General features: G+C 35.4%; 3 protein-coding genes across 5 annotated transcripts in view; 1 reads left to right on the top strand and 2 right to left on the bottom strand.

Annotated features, from left to right (window-relative positions):
* The window catches only part of LOC120342288 (tektin-1-like), a 107,048-nt gene that overhangs the window by 78,000 nt on the left and 8,433 nt on the right, over positions 1-20,615 (top strand). The gene's annotated exons all lie outside the window — the stretch shown is intronic.
* On the bottom strand, positions 2,336-8,639 carry LOC120343019 (uncharacterized). Of its 2 annotated transcripts, none has more exons than XM_039412084.2 (8): positions 8,415-8,639; positions 5,676-5,789; positions 5,446-5,604; positions 4,925-5,061; positions 4,390-4,590; positions 4,152-4,312; positions 3,921-4,068; positions 2,336-3,024 (listed from the first exon to the last, which is right to left on the bottom strand). In XM_039412084.2, exons 1-8 carry the CDS (start codon positions 8,496-8,498, stop codon positions 2,856-2,858), a joined length of 1,173 nt encoding a protein of 390 aa, XP_039268018.2. In that variant the 5' UTR covers positions 8,499-8,639; the 3' UTR covers positions 2,336-2,855. The 2 variants fall into 2 exon arrangements, with proteins under 2 accessions (XP_039268018.2, XP_039268019.2); XM_039412085.2 differs by having other exon boundaries at positions 2,842-3,024; positions 3,928-4,068; positions 8,415-8,634.
* On the bottom strand, positions 13,241-19,772 carry LOC120343379 (dual specificity tyrosine-phosphorylation-regulated kinase 4-like). 2 transcript variants are annotated; one of them, XM_078111027.1, is made up of 11 exons: positions 19,325-19,772; positions 18,579-18,647; positions 18,293-18,367; positions 17,820-17,995; positions 17,607-17,746; positions 16,734-16,871; positions 16,189-16,321; positions 15,870-15,966; positions 15,310-15,564; positions 13,842-13,959; positions 13,241-13,706 (listed from the first exon to the last, which is right to left on the bottom strand). In XM_078111027.1, exons 1-11 carry the CDS (start codon positions 19,608-19,610, stop codon positions 13,634-13,636), a joined length of 1,560 nt encoding a protein of 519 aa, XP_077967153.1. In that variant the 5' UTR covers positions 19,611-19,772; the 3' UTR covers positions 13,241-13,633. The 2 variants fall into 2 exon arrangements, with proteins under 2 accessions (XP_077967153.1, XP_077967154.1); XM_078111028.1 differs by lacking the exon at positions 18,579-18,647.

Raw genomic sequence — 20,615 nt, 5'->3', positions numbered from 1 at the left:
AGAAGGGCAATATAGAGCATACAGAGCGACATTCGTCTATAGAGCAACAATTTGATAGATTTAGATAAAATTTCTATACTTTATATAAATATATATAGTAATATTTTTATACTTGAAGTCCAAACGCAAACAACGTTTTTATTTTTAAATAAAATTCGAATAGGTTAGCAATATAAAAGTGCGGTATAACTTTAAAAATTAACACTATAACATCTTAGCACATGCTAATTTGAATAATAAAATCTAAACAGAACAGATAAAAATTCAACATTGAACAAAAATCTTTGCATGAAAAGTACCATACTTGGAGTGCTACAGCACGAACGCTTATGGTAGCTTTACCAGAGACGCGATTTAGCAATGTTTGGCCACCATGCAAAGTTAAAAAATTTTTTTAACAATGCCCTACTTTTGATGAAACTTGGCAAAGCACGGAATGGCACACAGTGGAATTTTGCAAGCAGAACACATAATTTTGCTTCTTTTATCATGAGTGTTTGTCGAGCAAAGACGACACCTTCTATATGTTCCGCCATTTTCAGGCAGATGACATCCGACATTGCTAAATCTTGTCTCTGGCAAAACTCCCATAGGTTTGCCACTGCATGTATACTTTTTATTCATGTAATAGGCTGTCATTGATCCGCACCTTTTCCTAGACGAAAAATTTTCAATTAAATGAAGAGCAACATATTTTTACTACGTGTTTGTAATTCATTGTTTTGTTGGTTTGCAAACATACGGATATTCACTGGCTCATCATCATCGGTGTCGTCCAAACAGTCCCCATCAAACTCTGAATCACTTGCATGATCAGGCAAATCTACATTTTCTCCCATCACTTTAGTAAACGCCTCAGACAAAGAAAGCTTTTTGCTGAACATATTTAATCATAAATCAAGTATGCCTATACCAGAAAACAAATAGTCTAAAAGTTTAAGATGGAAATCACTGGTCATCAATTGCAACCACCGCGATCCCCCCGGAAACCGTTACCACGTTTCTCAAACCACATATCCTATATGCTTCAGCAGCCTTTCAGTAGACTAACTTACAAAGTAGCACCGAACGTTACCCTAACCGTCCACTAACGTTAGCCTATACAATACAGCCATGTACCGATACGCGCCCTCATGAGTGTGCTTGAATTCTCCCGAATTGCTATGTTGCAACTAATGGTATAAAATATCTATTTTATCTTATATTTTGGTCAAACTGGACAAAAGAAAAATAATTGAGCGCCGCCAATTTGAACCTCGGCAGGCCACGGGAAATATATTCCCGGGGACATGAACAACTTCAAGCCACCATGACACTAAATAGTAAAATGGAAATGGTAAAGTTTACGTCAATTATAATACCACCAAATGATATGGAATATTTTTAAACATAAAGCTTTCTGCACAAAGCGAAACTGATGCGCGCAGCTAAATTTACGAAACAGCATCCTCGCACGCGAGATATCCCGACAGACGACGAACGAACGGCAGAAAGGCGGGCGATACGCTTGACTAGCGACACCAATATTTTTTTGTAAATTGACCAATATATCCGCTAGGGGCATCTCTATTCACTTGCCGTAAAGTACCAAACCAGCTCCCGCAAAGTTGAACGGTAGTAACCGGGAAGATATTTACCAGTGCTTTATAAAGGGTTAAAATATGATTTACAAGTCAGCTAAAGCAATTTTTCTGCATGCTTTTAGGGATAATAAAACCAGCTCGCTTGTAAGTAAGCGATGGCGACTATAGGTCAGGCAACCGAATGTGAAGTTCTTAGCCTTATACGCCCTAGTCTATTTTATGGAAATAACATATTTATTTCACAAATCATAAACACCAGCAAGTAAATATACACAATATCCGATATACAGGATGTCGATGAAGCCCCTGTACAATTTCAATATGAAGTCAGTTCTTAATATATCTTAACCAGATTTGTTGTGTTTTAATCAGTAATTGTTTGAGTCTTTTAACTTCATTCAATACATCTGTGAGAGCCAAAACAATATATGGTATCGAGAAATTACCTTTACAATTTAAAAAAAAATTCCAGAACTCTATGGATACCTTATATATAGATGCTAAGTTTATGATAAATTACATTGTGTGGGTATTCTACAAAACCATTGTGGGTCATCGAGGTTCTAAGTGGTAAAATACAATACGCTTTTCGGGTGTCGCTGCTCGATAATCAGTTTTGGTTCACCGCGGCTTCCCTTCCTTAGTGATAATATGTTGTTAATGTTGGATAAAAATAACTTGCCTATGACTATGACTTTAAATAGGGTAAAATTATATTAACGGGAATAAATCAGTAGGTAATACTTCAAAGTTGAAATTGCTGAGGTCATCGATTAGTGAACCAGGTGCGGAATGTTATGGAAACCGTTTAGAGTTTTTATTAAAGTCATGCCTGTTCTGAAACGTTGAATTGAAAAAGTAAATTATATCCTATTATTGGTGTTCAGTTTCGTTAGATGAATGAAGAATTAATTGTTGTAGATAGCCATATTAAGAACCAAGTGGATTTGACAGAAGCTGATGTATTCCGTAAGAAGACTTTTTTGTGAGGTCGGACGGTTGTGCGAATGAAGTTTCGTGGAGTAAACTTTATTTGGAAATGTGGGGCTGCAAAAACGAACTTCAGTAGAAACGTAGATCGTTCATAATCATACCCGGATAAAAAAGATCAGTTAAAATCACAAAAAAATTGTAAAATATGGTAACAATCTTTACAGGCTTGTCAAGTGCAAAATCAGCACGTTAGTACTTTTCTGGAGGCATCAAATAATTGCAAACTTAACTGTATCACAATCACACAATGCAATCTTTTATTTTTATACTTTTATTATTTTAGTAATATTCAACTTTGCTGTACTTCTGGTAGTAAAAACTAAATATCAAGTGAAAGTTCTTTAAACGTCTTCGGGAAATGCTTCGCTCCATTGTTTGATTCGACTTGATTTTACCTGCTCTCCGATAAATTGTGCACTGTTTGTGTCCATCATTCCAAATATGCCTCCTGAAAAAGTGCTGCTATGCTTTAAAAATCAATTTTAGGCTTGTGAAGAGGAAATAAAGATTATACAAGTTTTTATAAATCTTAATATGATTTAACAAGAGAGCTGTGCTCAAATATATGGACACGTCACAAGGTTTCGCTATTTTTTATTCTGACACATAAAAACCGAATCTCTTGAAGTCCACAGAAATTTTTGAAATAAGTAAAAGTAATAGCCTTCTGGCAAAAAGAGAAATGCTATTCCATCATGACGAAAGAGAAGACTAACAAGAACAACAACATAATATTGAAACGATCGTTATGACGTGTCCAATTATGGAAATTACGATCAAAAAATTGTCGCGAGTGCGTGAAAGAGTTTCGTTTGCGTTCTTTAATTTTTAAATATATTAAAGTTGGCATTAACACTTTTACGTCTGACGATTCATACCCAGTATAATATATATATATAATTTCATTTGTTCCAATTTAAAAAAAAGGATATAAAAATGGTAAATGCAGATTAAAACCGTAGTGCGTTTACACCAGCACACCTGTTCTCAACCAGTGGGCAATGGCCTACTACTGGGCCACGAAACATTTTGAGGTGGGCCACAGACCTCGTGAAAATTGCTAGTATTTTTTCTCTCACAATACTGCAATAGGTAATTTTGATTGTAGTAGCAATGAATGACGATGCTGTTTTCTGCTATCGAGTGGTAATTCTCATTCTTATTATTATTGCGAAAGTGCCCATTATCGCGGAAAGATTTTTTTTTTCTTGTAGTGTTTCTTTTGCACAAAAAGTTAATAGCTACAGAATTTTTGTTGAACGAAAATAGACCACAAGTGTGATTCCGAAGCATCCAACCATTGGGCATTAACACTGAATGAATTTGCCTCTGTTGATAACATACCGCTTACCGGTGTGGATAAATAGAATCCGCTCCCCTTTGAATCGCTTTGGATTGTTCTTTAATTCGTCCATGAGACCTTTAATTGCTTTCCCAACATATACAGGGTCACAATATATACCAGTTGTTTTGGCGATTTCCAGATAGTAGGCTGAAAGAGAGACATTGAGATGTCATTGATTTTTATTCATAGTGTTAAACTCATCTGAAAAAATAATAAAAATGGAAACAAACCAATTTCTTCTTTTGTAAAAACGTTGTATCCTCCTCCAGCATGCCCTTCAATAATATCTACAACATCTTGAGATCGCGCGTCCAATCCAAAATTTTTCAATTTTTCATTTATCAAATTATGTACCATCTCCTCTTCGTGCGAAACAAGGATTCCATGTAATCTATAAAAAAGCACGATGAAAATTCTCTGCATATATCTAACTTTCAACAAAAGAATTTATAACTTTAAATTGTTTACTTCAATTTACTACCAGTCAAATAATTTCCGATTGCAAGTCCGCAGATTGTGCCGGAAGTTCCGGTTGCAACTACAACATCATCAAAATTTCCATCAATTTTTTGCTGCATCATTTCTTCCCATGCTTGTATATACCCGTACACTCCTAGCTCGGTATCGCCACCGGGTGGTATGCAATAAGGTTCGTTACCGGTGGTTTTTCTGATAAAACATGACTCAGTCACATGAGTCACATGACTCAGAATCAATGGCAAACTTTTTTGCTGCCCGGGGTGAGTTTCTGTTGCCCGGGGCAAGTTTTTGATAATGCTGCCCCTTTTAATTAAGTTCTAAAATAATTTGGATGATAAACAGATCATAGATGTTGTTATACACGAGAATAAATAAATTAAAAGTCAAGTAAGAGTAAAATGTTTGTATTAATATTATTAGTAAAATCATCAATATAAGCAAAAAACTCACCCGTCTAGACACGGCTATAGACACCCGTCTATAAAGTAATGAAATCAACTTGAGAACATAAGATTATACTTACCGAATGTGATTTCTAAGTACATTTTGTTTCGCTAAAGCTTGTTCGTAATTGAAAGGCGTACATGGCAATAGATATATATTCGGGTTGGAAGATTCCATTAGCAGGAAATTGCCACTTGGTACTGTGGTTGTACAGTTCTACAATGATTTGTAAGGTTTGGAGGATGAATGAAGCAAATTCAGTAATGAATTAAAACAGTTAATTGAAATAATAAAAAAATAATTAATTAAAATTAAAACAACAATGCATTAAAACAGGGTCACATGCAAACAATATTTCAACGCCACAATTGTACAATTAATAAAACCTTTGCATCAAATTTAAAATTGGATTATCATTAGATATTGGAGTATTCAAATGCAATTTTGTTTTGCTAAAACTTTTTAGTAAAGTAAGACCAAAATTAGCGTTTGGTATATATTATTAAAATAATTACAATAAATATGACATAAGCATTTTTGCAGAATTAAGTGGTTTTATGAGTATGAAAACGCTTATAACCACGAGAAATATAGATGAACCTCATTTATATCCCTCAGTATCAAATGACAATCCATCCCAACTTGTTTGGCAGCAATTAAAGTACTTCTTGCGTGGTTTGATTGCGTAGATCCCCTCGTGATCACGCTTTTGCAACCTTTTGCTTTGGCATCAGCTAGCAGAAATTCTAATTTTCTGACCTAAATCATAATATAAGCTGAATCAGAAGGCCAAAAAAGAATACCAATTCATGAACAGCAAATTGTAGTACCTTGTTTCCACTCAGTAAACACCCGGTCAAATCATCTCGTTTAACGAACAATTGAAAGTTTTCGGGAATATCTTTGATTTTCCATTCGTGAATAGGAGTTGGTGTCATTGCAAGCTGATAGGAAAGGGGGAAACGCGGTCAAAAAGCATCGTCAAAACCAAAATCGCACCTTTGATTGCAAAGTAGTTAACGGAAGAGCGATCGTGAACCTTATATTTATATTGAAATAGCGCATAATTTATACGGCCTAATTAGGCTTGCACGTAATTTACGGATTTACGGAATTACGTAATTATTTAGAGTTACGGAAGGGAAGTTACGAATTACGTAAAGTCGTAATTTTGCATTGAAACGAGCTTTCTTCAAAGCAGTCAATTTCGTCGATTGCGAAAAATGAAAGCTCAACAAGTAGAAGAAGTTAGCTTTCCGGTATTCGCAGCTGTTTATTTCTCTTTTCTCTCTCTTGTTACATAGGTGAAGGAAGGCATGACGCGTTGCCATTTACTAACCTATTATCAACTTATCTGGCATGGCCAATGTAAATTATTAACGTAGTTAAGGGGGAAGAACTGAGTAGGGCCGTTTGACGCCAACACACCTGGTTTTAACTTCTCCCGCAACTTAACCGTAGATAAGGGATTGCGTTGAGACCGATTGACGCCAACACACCTGGTTTCAACTTCTCGCGCATCTCACCTAGCATGGCCATGGCCAATGTACATAATAACCGTAGATAGGGGGAAGAATTGTGTTAAGACCGATGGACGCTAACACGCCCGGTTTCAATTTCTTCGGGTGAAATGACTAATGAACGCGGGAGATCAATCTATCAAACATTTGTATCCATTTTATTTACTTGTTCCAGTTTTCCGTTACTTATGGTATATATGTTCCGTTTCTATTTTATTCTATTTTATAGTCACGCGGGGAATAGTGGGAAATTCCCCACAAAGTGTGGATTAGCAATGCTTAACCATTCTTTATTGTTAATATCAACACTTGATATATGAACATGGAATATCATACTGTTTTTGGCTGTTTTATTTCGGACTTGGGGTATAAACAGGAAAATATCCATAACCTTTCAACACGACGATCTTGCGAAATTTAACGAAGAGCTTTCGCGAAGAATTGGAACCAAATAAACGAAAAGAGCGATTGATCACTCGCGCCAATACCTCGCCGTGATAATTAATGTCGCACTTATCAAATAGCAATATGACGACAAAAGAGAGATTGCGTAATGAACCAACGCAACTTCGTCTTCTCGGCATCGGTAAAGCGATTGAGACGGCAGAGAAGCAACAAAACGACGAGGACCGCTAAAAATTTAACTGCTATCATATATAATCAAATATGAGCCAGTGTGTTTATTCTGTGCGAGATCCATTTTCTATTACAAAATCTTGATGTTCTGTTAACGGTTTTATCGTTATATATCAGTCCGGACTTGGCCTTGCTCATGATGTTTTTCACAATTCCTCTCAATATTTCGGCCATATATGATTAACTGTCTTACCAAATGCGGCAACTTATTTTGATTTATCGTCGACTTTAATACCACCGGCACTAGACCAAACTTGTGTCAATCTTGGCCGATAGGATCGCCGACTTGAGTTAGCAAATAAATGTCGTGAGTGTAAAATAAATGTCACAAAATGCATTGTGTTGCGATATAACTTTGTATTTTCGGAGAAGGCATATCATATAAGTTCGGTATTTAATATACGCAAATAAATAATATTTGATCTAAATTTATCGCAAATAATGTTATAAACATTCAGTCCGCGAAATGATTAAATGTAAAATGAAGCATGGTAATCGGAATATCGTCAATAAGTCGACATCAATAATTATTATTATAAAATGCTAACAAGGCAGTAAGGTCGGATAATGCAGAAGACGCTGCAAAAACAAGTCTTCGTCGCGAGGAAATCGCAAGTATAATCAAACGAGAGAATACGCTCGTCGTTGGTTAATAAATTAGAAACCCGTAATTTTTATTCAGTACTAAGGTGGTTTTAAAAAACTATCGTTTCCATAAATATCCGTATACCAGTGTCGCCGTGTCGGTAATGATAAAATAAAATTGATCGCATAAAAACGGGACGGTTAATTTGCGAAGGGGATAAAGGAAAACCAAAGCTAACACAAAAGATAAAAATCAGAATAAAATTAATTTGAATTCACTCCTTGATATTTGTCTTTAACATCTGCCGCCGGCGTGTAGTACTGCCAAGAATATGAAAACCCAACTTCAATGTCCCATTCGGAAAAGAAGTGGATTCAATTGGTTGTTATGATAGGTTTAAATGCGTGAAAAAATATCGCAATTACGGGGTCATTACGTAATTGATTTTGCCGTAATTACGGAATTGAGTTTTGTCAATTACGTGCAAGCCTAGGCCTAATCAATGGCCACGGCTTCTAGTCCTGTTGGCAGATCTTTTGTACAAAGCTCCAAAATGTGGAATTCGAGAAAAACACTCTCGACGCGTTTTGAAGTATCAAATTAGTAAATAACCATTTGTGGTCAGGAATGATTTAAGAATTTGGATTCTCAGCGTATTCTGCATTCCTCACCCAAACCCTAACTGGATTATTAGTAATTTTCTTATTTTGAGCATTCGCGGTGGTCTTTTTTGGCGGGTCTTTGTACAAAAGATCGCAGTTGGCGATCAAGCTCGGGTACAAAAATTTAATTTTTTGAAACATATTCGTTCAATTTCTAACGCCTACCTGAATCCTGAACTTCGGCATTACTTTCAGTTTCCTACACCATTCTGGGGGGACATATTCTATCATTCTGTTGTATCCTTCCATTTTGTCAGCAATAATTCATAATACACTGCGTTGGGTTGCAGAAAGTCTTATAATTCTTTGGACGCACTCATTCACGTTCAGAAAGACTCGATTGATTGATTACATAATATAACGTTTCTTTTTGCCAAGGTCAGACTACGTAGTTGAATAATCAATGTCTGGGGAAGTCTGACTTTGGTCAGACGAAAGGTTACATAAAGATAATGGTGCTAGTTTAGCGTGAGGTCTACCGCTATATGTAGTCTACCTGAGGTATACAAATAAAGTGTTTACCACTGAAATAAATGTATGGAAATGTGTGATGTCCATGAGCGAGTGATGGTACAACGTTAGACCTCACGCTACAATGCTAACAGAGGTAGATCTCACGCTTAAGTGCGATAGACATCACCGTAAACCAGGGGCCGGCAAACTTTTGTCGCTCGCGAGCCAAAATTAAAAGTTGCAAGTCATTGGCGGGCCTCTCATATTTTTAAAAAGTTAAAAACCGAATGGATGGCCGATGAATCAAATTTTTCTACACAGATCAGAAGTTAAATTTTAAGCAGTGTGCGAAGACTGACAATTTGAATATTTTCCGCGCCATTAAACCACTTGTACTTAACATCAACTTTTTTGCGTTTTGTTGCCATTTGTCTAATTATAATTAAATTATAGGCTCATTAAACGAGTAATTGTGAATTATATACTTGTTACGTTATAACATAATCTAGTATACGTTAAGAATATGTTACGTAAAGAATATAATCGTCAAAACAGCTGTTTTGTTACTATAACTCAATGAAGCGTCGAGGGCCGTATTTTGCCGACCCCTGCCGTAGATCTTACGCTGAAGTAGAACCAATATATTTATGTTAGTGTGCAGCAAGACTCTCGACTTTCGATTAATTAGAATAGTTATATTCAATCCTGTTACATCTTTGTATTGTATGCATACGGATACACTGACATAAAAGCATAGACGACGGTTGGTAGTTGGTCTCGTAGAAATTCAATCTATAACACAAGATAATAATATAACGCAGTGCAGTAAACAAAACTATTTCAGTGTGTAACAAATTTACAATTTGTCGATTCAAATCATCGAATATTACCCCAATTAATCTTGAAATTTTGACTTTCAGCGTAGCACCTCCATCAGAATAAAACAATGATTGCATACTCACGGGACAAAGAAATCATCGATCTTTTTTACGTAATTTATGTCATTTCCTAAACTTTACAAGATATTTGGCCTAAACAACAGTGGCAATGAAATAAACAACTATCATGCGCATCCCCAAATTCCTCCTATCAAAAACACGACAAACTAGACTTTGATTGGTCAAAAAAAAAACCTTCTTCCCGAAAAAGTAATAAATAAAGATAGAAAAATTATCTACTAAATTGAGAAACCCCTAGTTCCATTCAAATAGACTAACTTAGGCCCAAATGAAGGACAAGGACAAATAAGGTGGGGGATAAGGAAAGGGGGGAGAGGATAGCCGATAAGACGGCTTATCCATATGGCGAACCACGGCCTCTCGTCCGGTTACTATTCCAAGTCGGGTAAGGGTTAGTTATATTGTTTGTTTTCGGAAAGAAGGACTTGGTGGTGGAGAAAGCCGTAACCGACCAGAGGTTACGTGAACCACCCAACGACGGCGAGGAGTCCAGCAATCCTCTCGCACATAACCATCCCTGTATGGGATTCGAACCTGCGAACTCACGCAGAGTAATTAGAGGTGCGGTGGCGAGCGTATTCTTAACGCTTAGCCCGTTGAGTCACATCCCCGAATAGTATTGAATAATCGTGAGTTGTTTAAACGGAGCAATAAAATATTACTAAATTATAGAAATTGTGTTATTTAGCTGGTATATCAAATTAACAGGGTTCTCTTGAACACGTATAGCTTCTGATTAATATGTTTGTTTATATCGGCTTCTAGCCGGCTTCTAGTGAACTTGGGGGGAGCTGACTGCGATGACCTTATGGTCGTATCGCTCCCCCCAGTCTATACCGAATTAACTTTGTGTATATTGTATATATTATTTTGTATACCATTGTTCGTTTACGGTTGACAAAACAATAAATCTCTCTCTCTCTCTCTCTAGATTGTAGGAGTCTATTATATAAGTAAACTAGTGGTTAGTCAACAACAATTAACGAATAAGACAGCCACAGCAACATTTTTGTTGCAAGTGTAAAGCTGGTACTTTAGACAAAAATTTTAAATAATATGTAAATAAGCTTGAAGCAACTTATTGAATTTTATCTGAATTTAAAAAAGCAATCCGGCTTTTGCCCACCCAAAATTATTAAATTACGTCTTCATGATAATATCGTGGGTTCGAAAAAAAAAACTTAAATTGTCGCTAGCGAGATTCACCGACACTGGTCAAAGTAAACTTGCCTCCACTGTGAGTCAACATGCGAATCCATGTTGCACTGACTGCGACGACGGGTGTGTCGATGTAAAGGCTACTGAGTATTGACCATAAGAGAAAATCAGAATCAAAAATTAATACGGATAATATGCTTGGGACATAAACAAGAAAGCGGATGCTCAAATATATGGACACGGTGTAGTAGGGTATACGGTCTTTTGCAGTAGCCTGCCATACCCGCAGCGTTCACGACTTCGCTGGACCACAAGATCGCTGTGCGAAGGCGGAATTGCCATAAGAGCGCTATTTTTAATTTTGATGACGTCATCGCGCACAAAAAAACGAATCTCCGAATCTCTTAGAGTCCACGGAAATTTTTGAAAGAAATTGAAGTACTAGCTTTCTAGAGAAAAATACAATCTTGCACCACTGAAAATTTCAAAGCAATTGGTCCTGTAATTAAAGAGAAAAGTGTTTTTGAAGAGTGATAAGGAGAAATATTCTAACAAAAACAACAACATAACAAACAAAACGATCCACGTTTCCAAAAACTAATAAAACTTGTACCACGACAATTTCATATTGCAACGAAAAAACGATTACCTTACTTTTTCAAGAAGAATTCTTGAATCTAATTTTTTAATAACACCATGTACTATTCTTCGATTTAAGTGCTGATACCACGAACGCGATCCCTCTACGCAAAAAAAAACAATTCAACATCCGTATATATTGATTTCTCTTCAAAACATTCTGGATCAAATCCAAAAAGATAAATATATCGAGAATATCATCCCACATTCAGCCAATATCGATACAAATACCGATACCAAAATATTCCGACATTACCATTCTCCCCTCTATTACACAATTACGAAATTTTAACCAAGTTACCATTGTGAAGTCACAGGTTTTAATTTCTAATTCGATATGCACTCATACCCTCATATTTGAAATCGCCAGAAATACTTTGCTCCAATCGTGGTCGTACGTGGTGCTGAATGGATGCTGGCCTTCAACTAAGCGCGGAACGATCAAGGAATTAGAGTAGTTACAAGAAACTAGGACAAGCCGGTGGACGCCCAGGTTCTCCGCTGATAGTGGAGGCCCGCACTCAAGTAACTGATTGCCATCCATAGAAACTTGAGGATCTTTAACAGCGGCGCGATCAAGTAAGTGAGCGAGTTGCCAAAAAGTCCAGTTCATTTTAACGCTGCGCATTTTGTAGACATACTCACGTGACTGATATAAGGTGACTAAAAATTGAAGAATAATGTTCACTAAAATCCCTAAAGCTTCTCCAGTTCATAGAGTATCGAGATCAAAGACGACTTATTGGATTTTTCCGTGCGGAAGGTAGCGTTCTTGGAATTTCAACTTGGCTAACGAGTAAGCGGCGATAAGTTGCGGCGATAAAAAAATTGAACCTTCTTAACGATCGGCGCGTTATTCGTCGTTGCCATGGAAACGAAACCTACATCCGGACTTTCTATAAAACGTGCAGTACTAGCGTGATACTTGTTTTGTGGTACTATGTCTGCGATAAAATATTAAACACTATACTTATATAAATTTATTGTACATTGATACCTCGGTAGTCGACAAAAACATTCGAGTCAAGAATGCTTTGTTTTTAAAACGGAAATTCGGATTTCCAACAGCCGAGCGGAGTGCGCGGTCGAGTGAGATGACAGGTCAAGACTGACGGACGAAAATCTTGGTATGCAGTTTAAAAATTCCAAATCGTCATTTCGTCCTAATATAAAGCACTTAGGAAAGCAAAAAACTTTTCAAAAATTTCACTAAGCAAAACCTGAATTGAATGTTCTATTTTTATTTTATACTGCAATATTTCATTAGATTACTTCATCTTTATGGATGCTGTTGTTCGTTTTTGTTGATGAAAATTAATATAGGCATCATACTATATATGACTAAAAGTTGTGCGGCCCTCTTACTCAGCGGTGACTGATGAAATGGCCCGCAAAAGCCCCTGGTCTAAACAGACAGAACGACTGATAATAAGGGTCTCCTAGAGCGGAAATCCAACAGAACGACTGAGTACAACCCTAGCACAAAAAATCCATTGGTGAATGGGATTTCGCCGTGATTGCTTGCAGCTATAGCTATAGCATACAGTTGGTAACATGAAGCCGAACCCCTTGTCACAGTTTTATACTCTGTTTTTTTTTTTTTGCATCATAGAAAAACTCCTCATGATGTGAAGATCATAGTTAGATTAGAGTCAAATTCACATATTTTGAGAAAATGTATTTCATAATGTACACCATGCTAAATAACGAGAACGTGTAATTTCGTTCAGAATGTCACTCAATACGCTACCTATAATTGGTGCAAAGTTATAAGCGTTCAAAATAGCCAATACTTTGAATTATTTCATTGTTCTACTGATGCAGAACCGCAAACCCTCCAGGTGAGAGAGTAACTTCGACGCTAAGAGACTGAGTTTAACAAAAAGCGTAGGTGGAAAAGAGAGTGGATTCGGTGGGGGAAGAATGGTGGGGGGGGAGTGGGATTACACAATGTTTCTCGCAATTAAACGAGCAAATAGATGTGGTTTTTGTTTATTCAAAATCTTTATTCACAATCACGAAATTTATCCCTAAGAATTAAGAAATTTATCCATGAGAACGAGAATGACGACCCCAGATTAGGAAATGCTAATCTAAAGGAATCTCGAAAGTATACGAGAACATTAATAACGTAAAATGACCACTCTTGATCCCGAGGATAACGACGGTCCGCATTCATCTATTGACTTTGGTAAAAAATGGATGAAGTAATGCTTCTTTAGGCGTGATTCTGATGTTAGCATCCCACCTGAATAATTGAATACAAATCTTACACATATTTAAGATTATCGAGGCTCATATTGTACATTAAGGAAGTAAGCTTTTAACCATAGATTTTTCTTCAATGTTTAATATTCTTAAAAGCTAAAACAGGCCTACTTACTCCAAACATTTTGAAATTAAATCGAACAGCAGAGGATCAATGTCTTTTAAAACATAATCAAGCGGTCTCCTTCCGGGTATGCGACGCAACCATGTCCTAGTTGCACAGGAGATTGCTTCTGCAAATATAATACATTGCATTAAAAACTGCTAGTTTGTGTTGCGTTCTTAACCTGCTGTACATTTAAAAAAATAAGAACTGAATTTTGATAAACATCGACATTAGGTTTATTTGCGAGAAGGTGCGTGGCTATAATATGCACAGGCCAGCAATGTTAAATGCATAGATCTGCGATTCAATCAAGTGATTTTAACCAGTTTGGTTACCAGAACTGATTTATCTGAAATGCTCTTGTCGAGGTTTGCGACTAATCATCTAAAATAGAGTCGAAATAGCTTTCCCAATACCATTCGTAATCTTGCTGACCTAGCTGTGATGTTAGAAGCCAGTTCTACGTCTCAGAACAACTTGAAAACTATATGTTCCTTTATAGCAATTAATCCTCAAATGTACCCCATTTCATAGTAAAATTAGGAAAACAAAGAACAATTTACCCAAACTTATAATAATGATTTTCGTAGAAAACAAATTATATATACAATTTGAGTCATAAGAAACCTATTTTGTTCATAGCTATTATTAAATGAAAATTCATTTTTCCGATAATTACTTGCTTTCCACGTGGTACGATTCATTTACCAAAACTTGAAGGGATAAGATGAAATGTCCCTGAAGTAACTGACTAGGGTTTGACGAACTCGTGACTAGATGCTCTAAGAACGATCAAATATCGTAAGCAGTGATGGGATTCAAATTTTTTGTCAGACGGTTCCATCACAAAAGTCATATTTTTTCAGCCGGTTTTGTTACAAGCAGAACATTGACAGTAACCAGTAATGCTAACTGGTTCGCTGTTCTCAAAAAACTCTGTGAGACGGTTCTATAGAACCGATGCGAACCGGCTGAATCCCACCACTGATCGTAAGTCTCCCGAGACGAGAATAAAAAAAAGTTTGGAAAATCTCTATATATATGTTTTTATTCGTAAATTTCCAAGACACACAGAATACAAATCTTAATCTTCTCCGGGCTAGACCAGCTTTTTAGTTACATAGAAAAGCTTATTTATATGTTATTCAAACAACCAATTAATTTTAAAGATGTGACTTCGTGAGTTCGCATCATAATAATTTAGTAAATAAAAAGTATTTAAATGAGCTGAACCTGTCAGGTCGTAGATTTAATTGGTGGGAAACGAAATTTAATTTGATAATGACAGGACGGAACATGCTATGTTTCTAAAAGTGATGTAATTTGATTCCTACAAAAATTCTTGTTAGAAATTTGGGAAAAATTAACTTTGTTTTCACAATTTTAACATGAAATGGGGTACATTTGTGGGTTAATTTCTATACCTTCACTATTTATATTCACAATTGAGGTACTGAACACCTATAGTTAGACATACTTGCATATATTTCTCTTCCATTTGCATGTGAAATGATATAGGCGGGAGGAAGACCAATAACTTCCATCATTGCTGCGAATTGATCGACCTCGTCTCCACCAAAAAATGGAGCAGTGCCGAGAAAAAGTTGTGCCATTATCACACCTAAACTGAACATGTCCGATTGTGATGATACAGGTAATTTTAATAAGCTCTCCGGCGATCTGCAATACAATGGCTGGAATTCGATTCCTTGTCGACAACGGTAGAGTAAATCTAAAATATCAAATCAATGCTGTTCTCATATCTTTGTTTATATAAATCGTAAAGAAAGATTCATTGGGGTTCAGTAGAGACGCCTAGTACAAATCTTGTGACATCTATGGCTTCTGTATTCTATAAATAAGTACCACTTTGGTACGTGAGCTCACTCAAAAAAGCAAAGTTTTTTAGTAAAGATTTAAGTGTTGTTTCCAATACTGCACGAGGTTGCAAATCACGAAGAGTAGAATAACACAAAGTCTTACTACAAACAAAGGATTAGGTGGTGGCAGATACGATAAAAATATATTATTCCTTACTTTCCGCATCAGGAATACAGCTCAGGTCAAAATCTGCAACTTTTAGTAATTGGCCTTCGCTTTGATTATTTTTTCCATGCATAAACATTATATTTTGCTGTAAACAAACGGCAATCAAGTTGAGCAGTTATGTGAATAGAAGATCAGGAATGCAGATCATTAAAAATTAAAGAATATTATTTGCAATCTTGATTAGAATACAAATTTATTTATTATTCCATCTCCAAAATGTTAAAAATAAATCAATTCGTCGATACAAAAATGTTTCATTTGACTATTTTTTGATTATTGTATAAATAAGCAATTTATTTAAATTTACCAGTTTTAAATCTGAGTGGAAAATGTTGAGTTCACTCAGATAATATACCGCGTGCATGATGTCGCTCGAAAAACGTCGTAATAAATCTAGACTTTCTACCGGACGATTGGAATAAACATCATGTAATGAATCTCTAAACGGATAATAATTAACTATAATATCTATATAGACTTCCAATTCGGTAAATATAAAGTCAATATTCAAAGCTACAATGACGTCGGCAATTTATTTTCAAAGACAACAATCAGTATTTATTTCGATTCCTCCCGTAAGTACGTCACAAACAGATAAACAAAGGGGGAAGCCGAAAAAAAGTTAAATTTAGAACGGGCGAAGCACTTCTTTTTCATCGAAACAAAAACAATAACACGCAACGCACATATATGGGTATATATGTAAAAATACGAGTAAACCATTAAAAAAAGCCCTTCAACATCCATACGTTGACCCTAATCAAATATGTGTTTCGAGGAATGCAATACTATATATACTGAAAAATTGAGAACTGAGTAACAACAAATAAATAAATAGAAATGTCAAATTACCCCAATAATTTTTGAACGATATAATGATGATTTCGAAAAAAGAATGTATCAAACATCCGTGAAAAATAATTTGTGTTGGTTGCTTCTGTCTCTATATATTTCATGATTCCTAATTCCTTCGTGAACATAACTTCACCCCTGTAGTTAAAACAAGGTGGATCAAATAACTGAACATCTTGAGTACACTATTATCAAAGAATATACATCCTCGTTTAGACATAGCCTGTGGTAACGTCAGTCAGTCAGTAGTTTATTTTATCACATACCAAAAGTACACAAGAACGATTTGGAAATTCTATCATTGACTGTACCACAGATACTCATATTCCCCCAAGTAACTTGGAATTGAAAAGATGAAACCATTCAAACTAGCATACTTCAAAATTCTCGGGGTGAGAATCTAAAATAAGATCTAGTTCTCCAACACTTTTCGAGTGCAACTTTGGATTCATGGTCCCGGAAAGGAAGCGTTTTCATGAACATAAGAAATTGCCTCAAATTGTAGAACTTATTAAAAATGAACAGATTAATTGTATTGCTGTTACACGTCGTGAATGTGTTAGTAGTTGCACACAGGAGTTACTGAAGTGCCTTACTGATTTCGTTTGATTTGAGCTCGCCCTCATTAAAAATTATCACTGAAATACGTAAAAAGTACGTTTTGCCAAATATTCGTAACTTGACCGTTTATAGTAAACCACCACTTTATGTCCGCCTTTCCTGGTATATAAAAGAGAGCAAGAGATATAATTTTTTTTCATAAGCCCGCAATGAATATGCTAACCACCATGGCTGGGTGGTCGGTCAGAGATTAGTGCATCTGATGATAAGAGTTTGTATCGCACACTGTTTGTAAAAAAAATAAACCATTACCGTTTTGTTGTATTGACCAATATTTTAATCGCAAGCAATTCATTATTTGAATGATCCAATACTTTCACGGTTGTACCTGCCTTGCCCATCCCAAGTTGTTTCAAAATTTGATAACGATATGCGATGTGATCGTTCAAAACCTATAGAATTGCAGAATCAGTAAAATAATTTATGAGAAACTAAAAACATAAGTAACTATGATATAGATCTAACCACTTTATAGTGTCCTTTATATTTTCCTGACTCAATATCAAATCCGTAATTGTTATCAGCCTCTTGTTGAGCTTCTGTTTTGTTTGCACCTTCTCCTACGTACCAAATCTTTTCATATTTCATGATTTCTCTTTTCTCCCATGGAGTTAGTTCATCTCCAAATATTAGTAGTGCATCTTGCTCAGAGAAATAATTTAAAAGAGATGTTTATTAAAGTGCTATTATCGTGATTAATTTTTTTGTATATATATAGAGAGAGATTATACATGCCCCTAGAAGCAGTAGAGAGAAAATATTGGATGCACTAATGGTTCACAACTTCACATACATTAATTTTTTCAAATGGCTTATTTATCAAATCTTTTTATATTATAGAAAATAAAAAGTTGCTTATGTCGATTCACATAATATTTATATTGTGGCAATTGAAATAAAACACCTAATTTGCAATAGTTTATGAAATTTCTTCTGACCTTCTGGTGAATGGGGCAACGTCTGTGTTTGATTTGAATGTACAATCTCATGGTCAACTTTCAAGCCTTTCAAATCTGTAGAAATTTTCAAATAGATTTGACTTTAGGCTTTCGGTTGGTTGATATTCACTCGTGAATTGAAATCGGGTATACACAGGTAACGTACATAAATTGACAGCAAATCCCACAGAAATACGATTTTATCGATACAGAAACGTTCTCCATTTTGAAGCCCCGATTATTGTTCAACCTGATATACGAAATGATTTTTGGGAATCTAACTAACCTTCTGGAGTAATAGGAAAAACTTGCTCTCCGTCTGAATCTACCAAATTGCCGTCATCAAGTTTCTGGCCTATAAGAAATTTTTGTAATGGAATGAAATCGGAAAAAAAATAAATAAACTCTAGAATTGAAAACAAGACTTCACAGCATTTTATAAAATATTTCAGGGTTCTACATTAATCTGGAAGAAAATGATATTATAGAATGATAAATTTATTAAAGACTGACCACTGGTTGTTGAAGAATCTAAAGGCTATCCTTGTGCTTTTAGGGCTATATTATTTGGCTAGTCTATAATTCTATATTATTATTAATATATTATTTCTAAAAAGTTTATGACACGGAAACATGTTTATGACATGAAAAAATACTTGTGGTATCCTTCTAAAGACTTCTTCTAAAGTTTTAAATCGATCGGTCTACTTGCAAAGAAAAGAGTTTTTGTGAAAAAAAACAGTCCCCGCAAAAATACCGTTAGACGATTAACAACACCAATTTTACAAACCGCTCCATAATTCCACTTCCTGTCTAATAAAAATATATTACCAATGGTCTCGTATCGTTCTTCGTCATTATCCAGAAAGTTGTTTTCCAAAATATCTTCGAAGAATAAGCCAGTGGCTGCGAAATGCGAGCTATTCTCAATACCGGGAATGCACAATTGGCGATTGGAGCTTTTGACAACATTGACGTCGTAACCACCTAGGTTTAATTCACCGGTATATAGTTTATCACAACTAGCTTTACCTGTTTTGTCACGTAACTCATCAATTATCCGAGTATCTTCTTCTATATCTAATCTCACTTTTCCAAGGTCAAGATTCTGTTCCGAAGTCGAAATTTTGATTTGTGTTTTTTCCGTAACCGCCATCAAAAATTGCCCAACTTGATTTGAAAATGCATTTTTTGTTTTGATATAAGTAGTTTCTTCGCCGTTTGTTATTTTATACATTGTAAAATAACACGGAATAGAGACGAAAAGGAAAAAAATCAGCGCATAGCGGATTTTTGTTCTTGCATGCCAACAATGCATGGTTACAGAATTTGACCGCTTGTGATATTGTGTTTTTATAGCATCGATGTTTTCCAAAAGAATATTATTTTAAATATAATAATGTTGCAGAATATTTATTCCTCATTTTCATTTAATAAATAAATTTTTCTATATGATAAATTCAACACTTGAAAGTCCCTGCAAACATAAACCAATGAGATTTTATTGTAACTGAATAAGGCATAGAGGCCTTAATTTAAGGGTATATTCCATATACAAAAATAAATATTATTGTCTATCGCAAGCTGTTTACATTTCTTTCTTTATGTCTCTTCTACCTATTAGTATAATTTTACATCGTGATAAAAAAATAATCTGAATAATACGGAGCTAAAACTTCACGAAAGAAGTTGAACTTGATATTTTATTGATTATTTTATTTACATTCATCAGTGGATAAAGCGAAATGACTGTTAGAAATTTCTTTTTTCGTACGTTGAATATTCTGTTGGATGACTTTGTGGTTTGCAAAGAAGCACCACTTAACACTACTTTGTCAACCCCAAATTTGACTTTCTATCGGACGCGACAAGTTGCCATTGTGTTCTTAAATATTGATCGCGTACTTAAAGATTCCCGAATAGAAGATGAATCTGTTACAATCTTGCTAGTGGTGCTTTTTTGTTATCAAATTTGGTCTATATATTTTATGTATAATACACAGGCGGTATTCTCGTTGATATCTTCGGTAAAGTAGTCTTGAATTTTTCACAATCGGCTTATAAGCAATATTTGAATAGGGACCAAGAAATACCAACCATCAGCTGAATAAGGGCCAAGAAATGGATATCAGCCAAATACCATTACATGTATTTATTGCATATTAAGAATACTTCCATACGACCAGCTATACGCAGTGCTTTTTATTATTATTATTATTATCTTACAGTTGCACTCGGATACATACATCGCCTTATTTTTTAGTGAGCGGGACTTCAAAATAAATTATGTCAAAGCGGTATTTCTGCGATGCAAAATACTTAA

The sequence above is a fragment of the Styela clava genome, chromosome 3 (assembly GCF_964204865.1).
Source record: "Styela clava chromosome 3, kaStyClav1.hap1.2, whole genome shotgun sequence".
Taxonomy (NCBI): Eukaryota; Metazoa; Chordata; class Ascidiacea; order Stolidobranchia; family Styelidae; genus Styela; species Styela clava.
This window is presented reverse-complemented; position numbering and strand designations above follow the sequence as displayed.

What these genes read in the sequence shown, in the direction of transcription:
- LOC120343019 (XM_039412084.2), bottom strand. Translation starts at nt 8,498, where the DNA reads ATGGAAGGATACAACAGAATGATAGAATATGTCCCCCCAGAATGGTGT. An exon ending in GTTTACTGAGTGGAAACAAG is followed by an intron (nt 5,605 to 5,675) that starts GTACTACAATTT and finishes ATTATGATTTAG; the next exon opens with GTCAGAAAATTAGAATTTCT. An exon ending in GTACTTAGAAATCACATTCG is followed by an intron (nt 4,591 to 4,924) that starts GTAAGTATAATC and finishes ATGTTTTATCAG; the next exon opens with AAAAACCACCGGTAACGAAC.
- LOC120343379 (XM_078111027.1), bottom strand. Translation starts at nt 19,610, where the DNA reads ATGCATTGTTGGCATGCAAGAACAAAAATCCGCTATGCGCTGATTTTT. An exon ending in TGAGTTACGTGACAAAACAG is followed by an intron (nt 18,648 to 19,324) that starts GTAAAGCTAGTT and finishes AATTTCTTATAG; the next exon opens with GCCAGAAACTTGATGACGGC. An exon ending in ATAAAGGACACTATAAAGTG is followed by an intron (nt 17,747 to 17,819) that starts GTTAGATCTATA and finishes GCAATTCTATAG; the next exon opens with GTTTTGAACGATCACATCGC.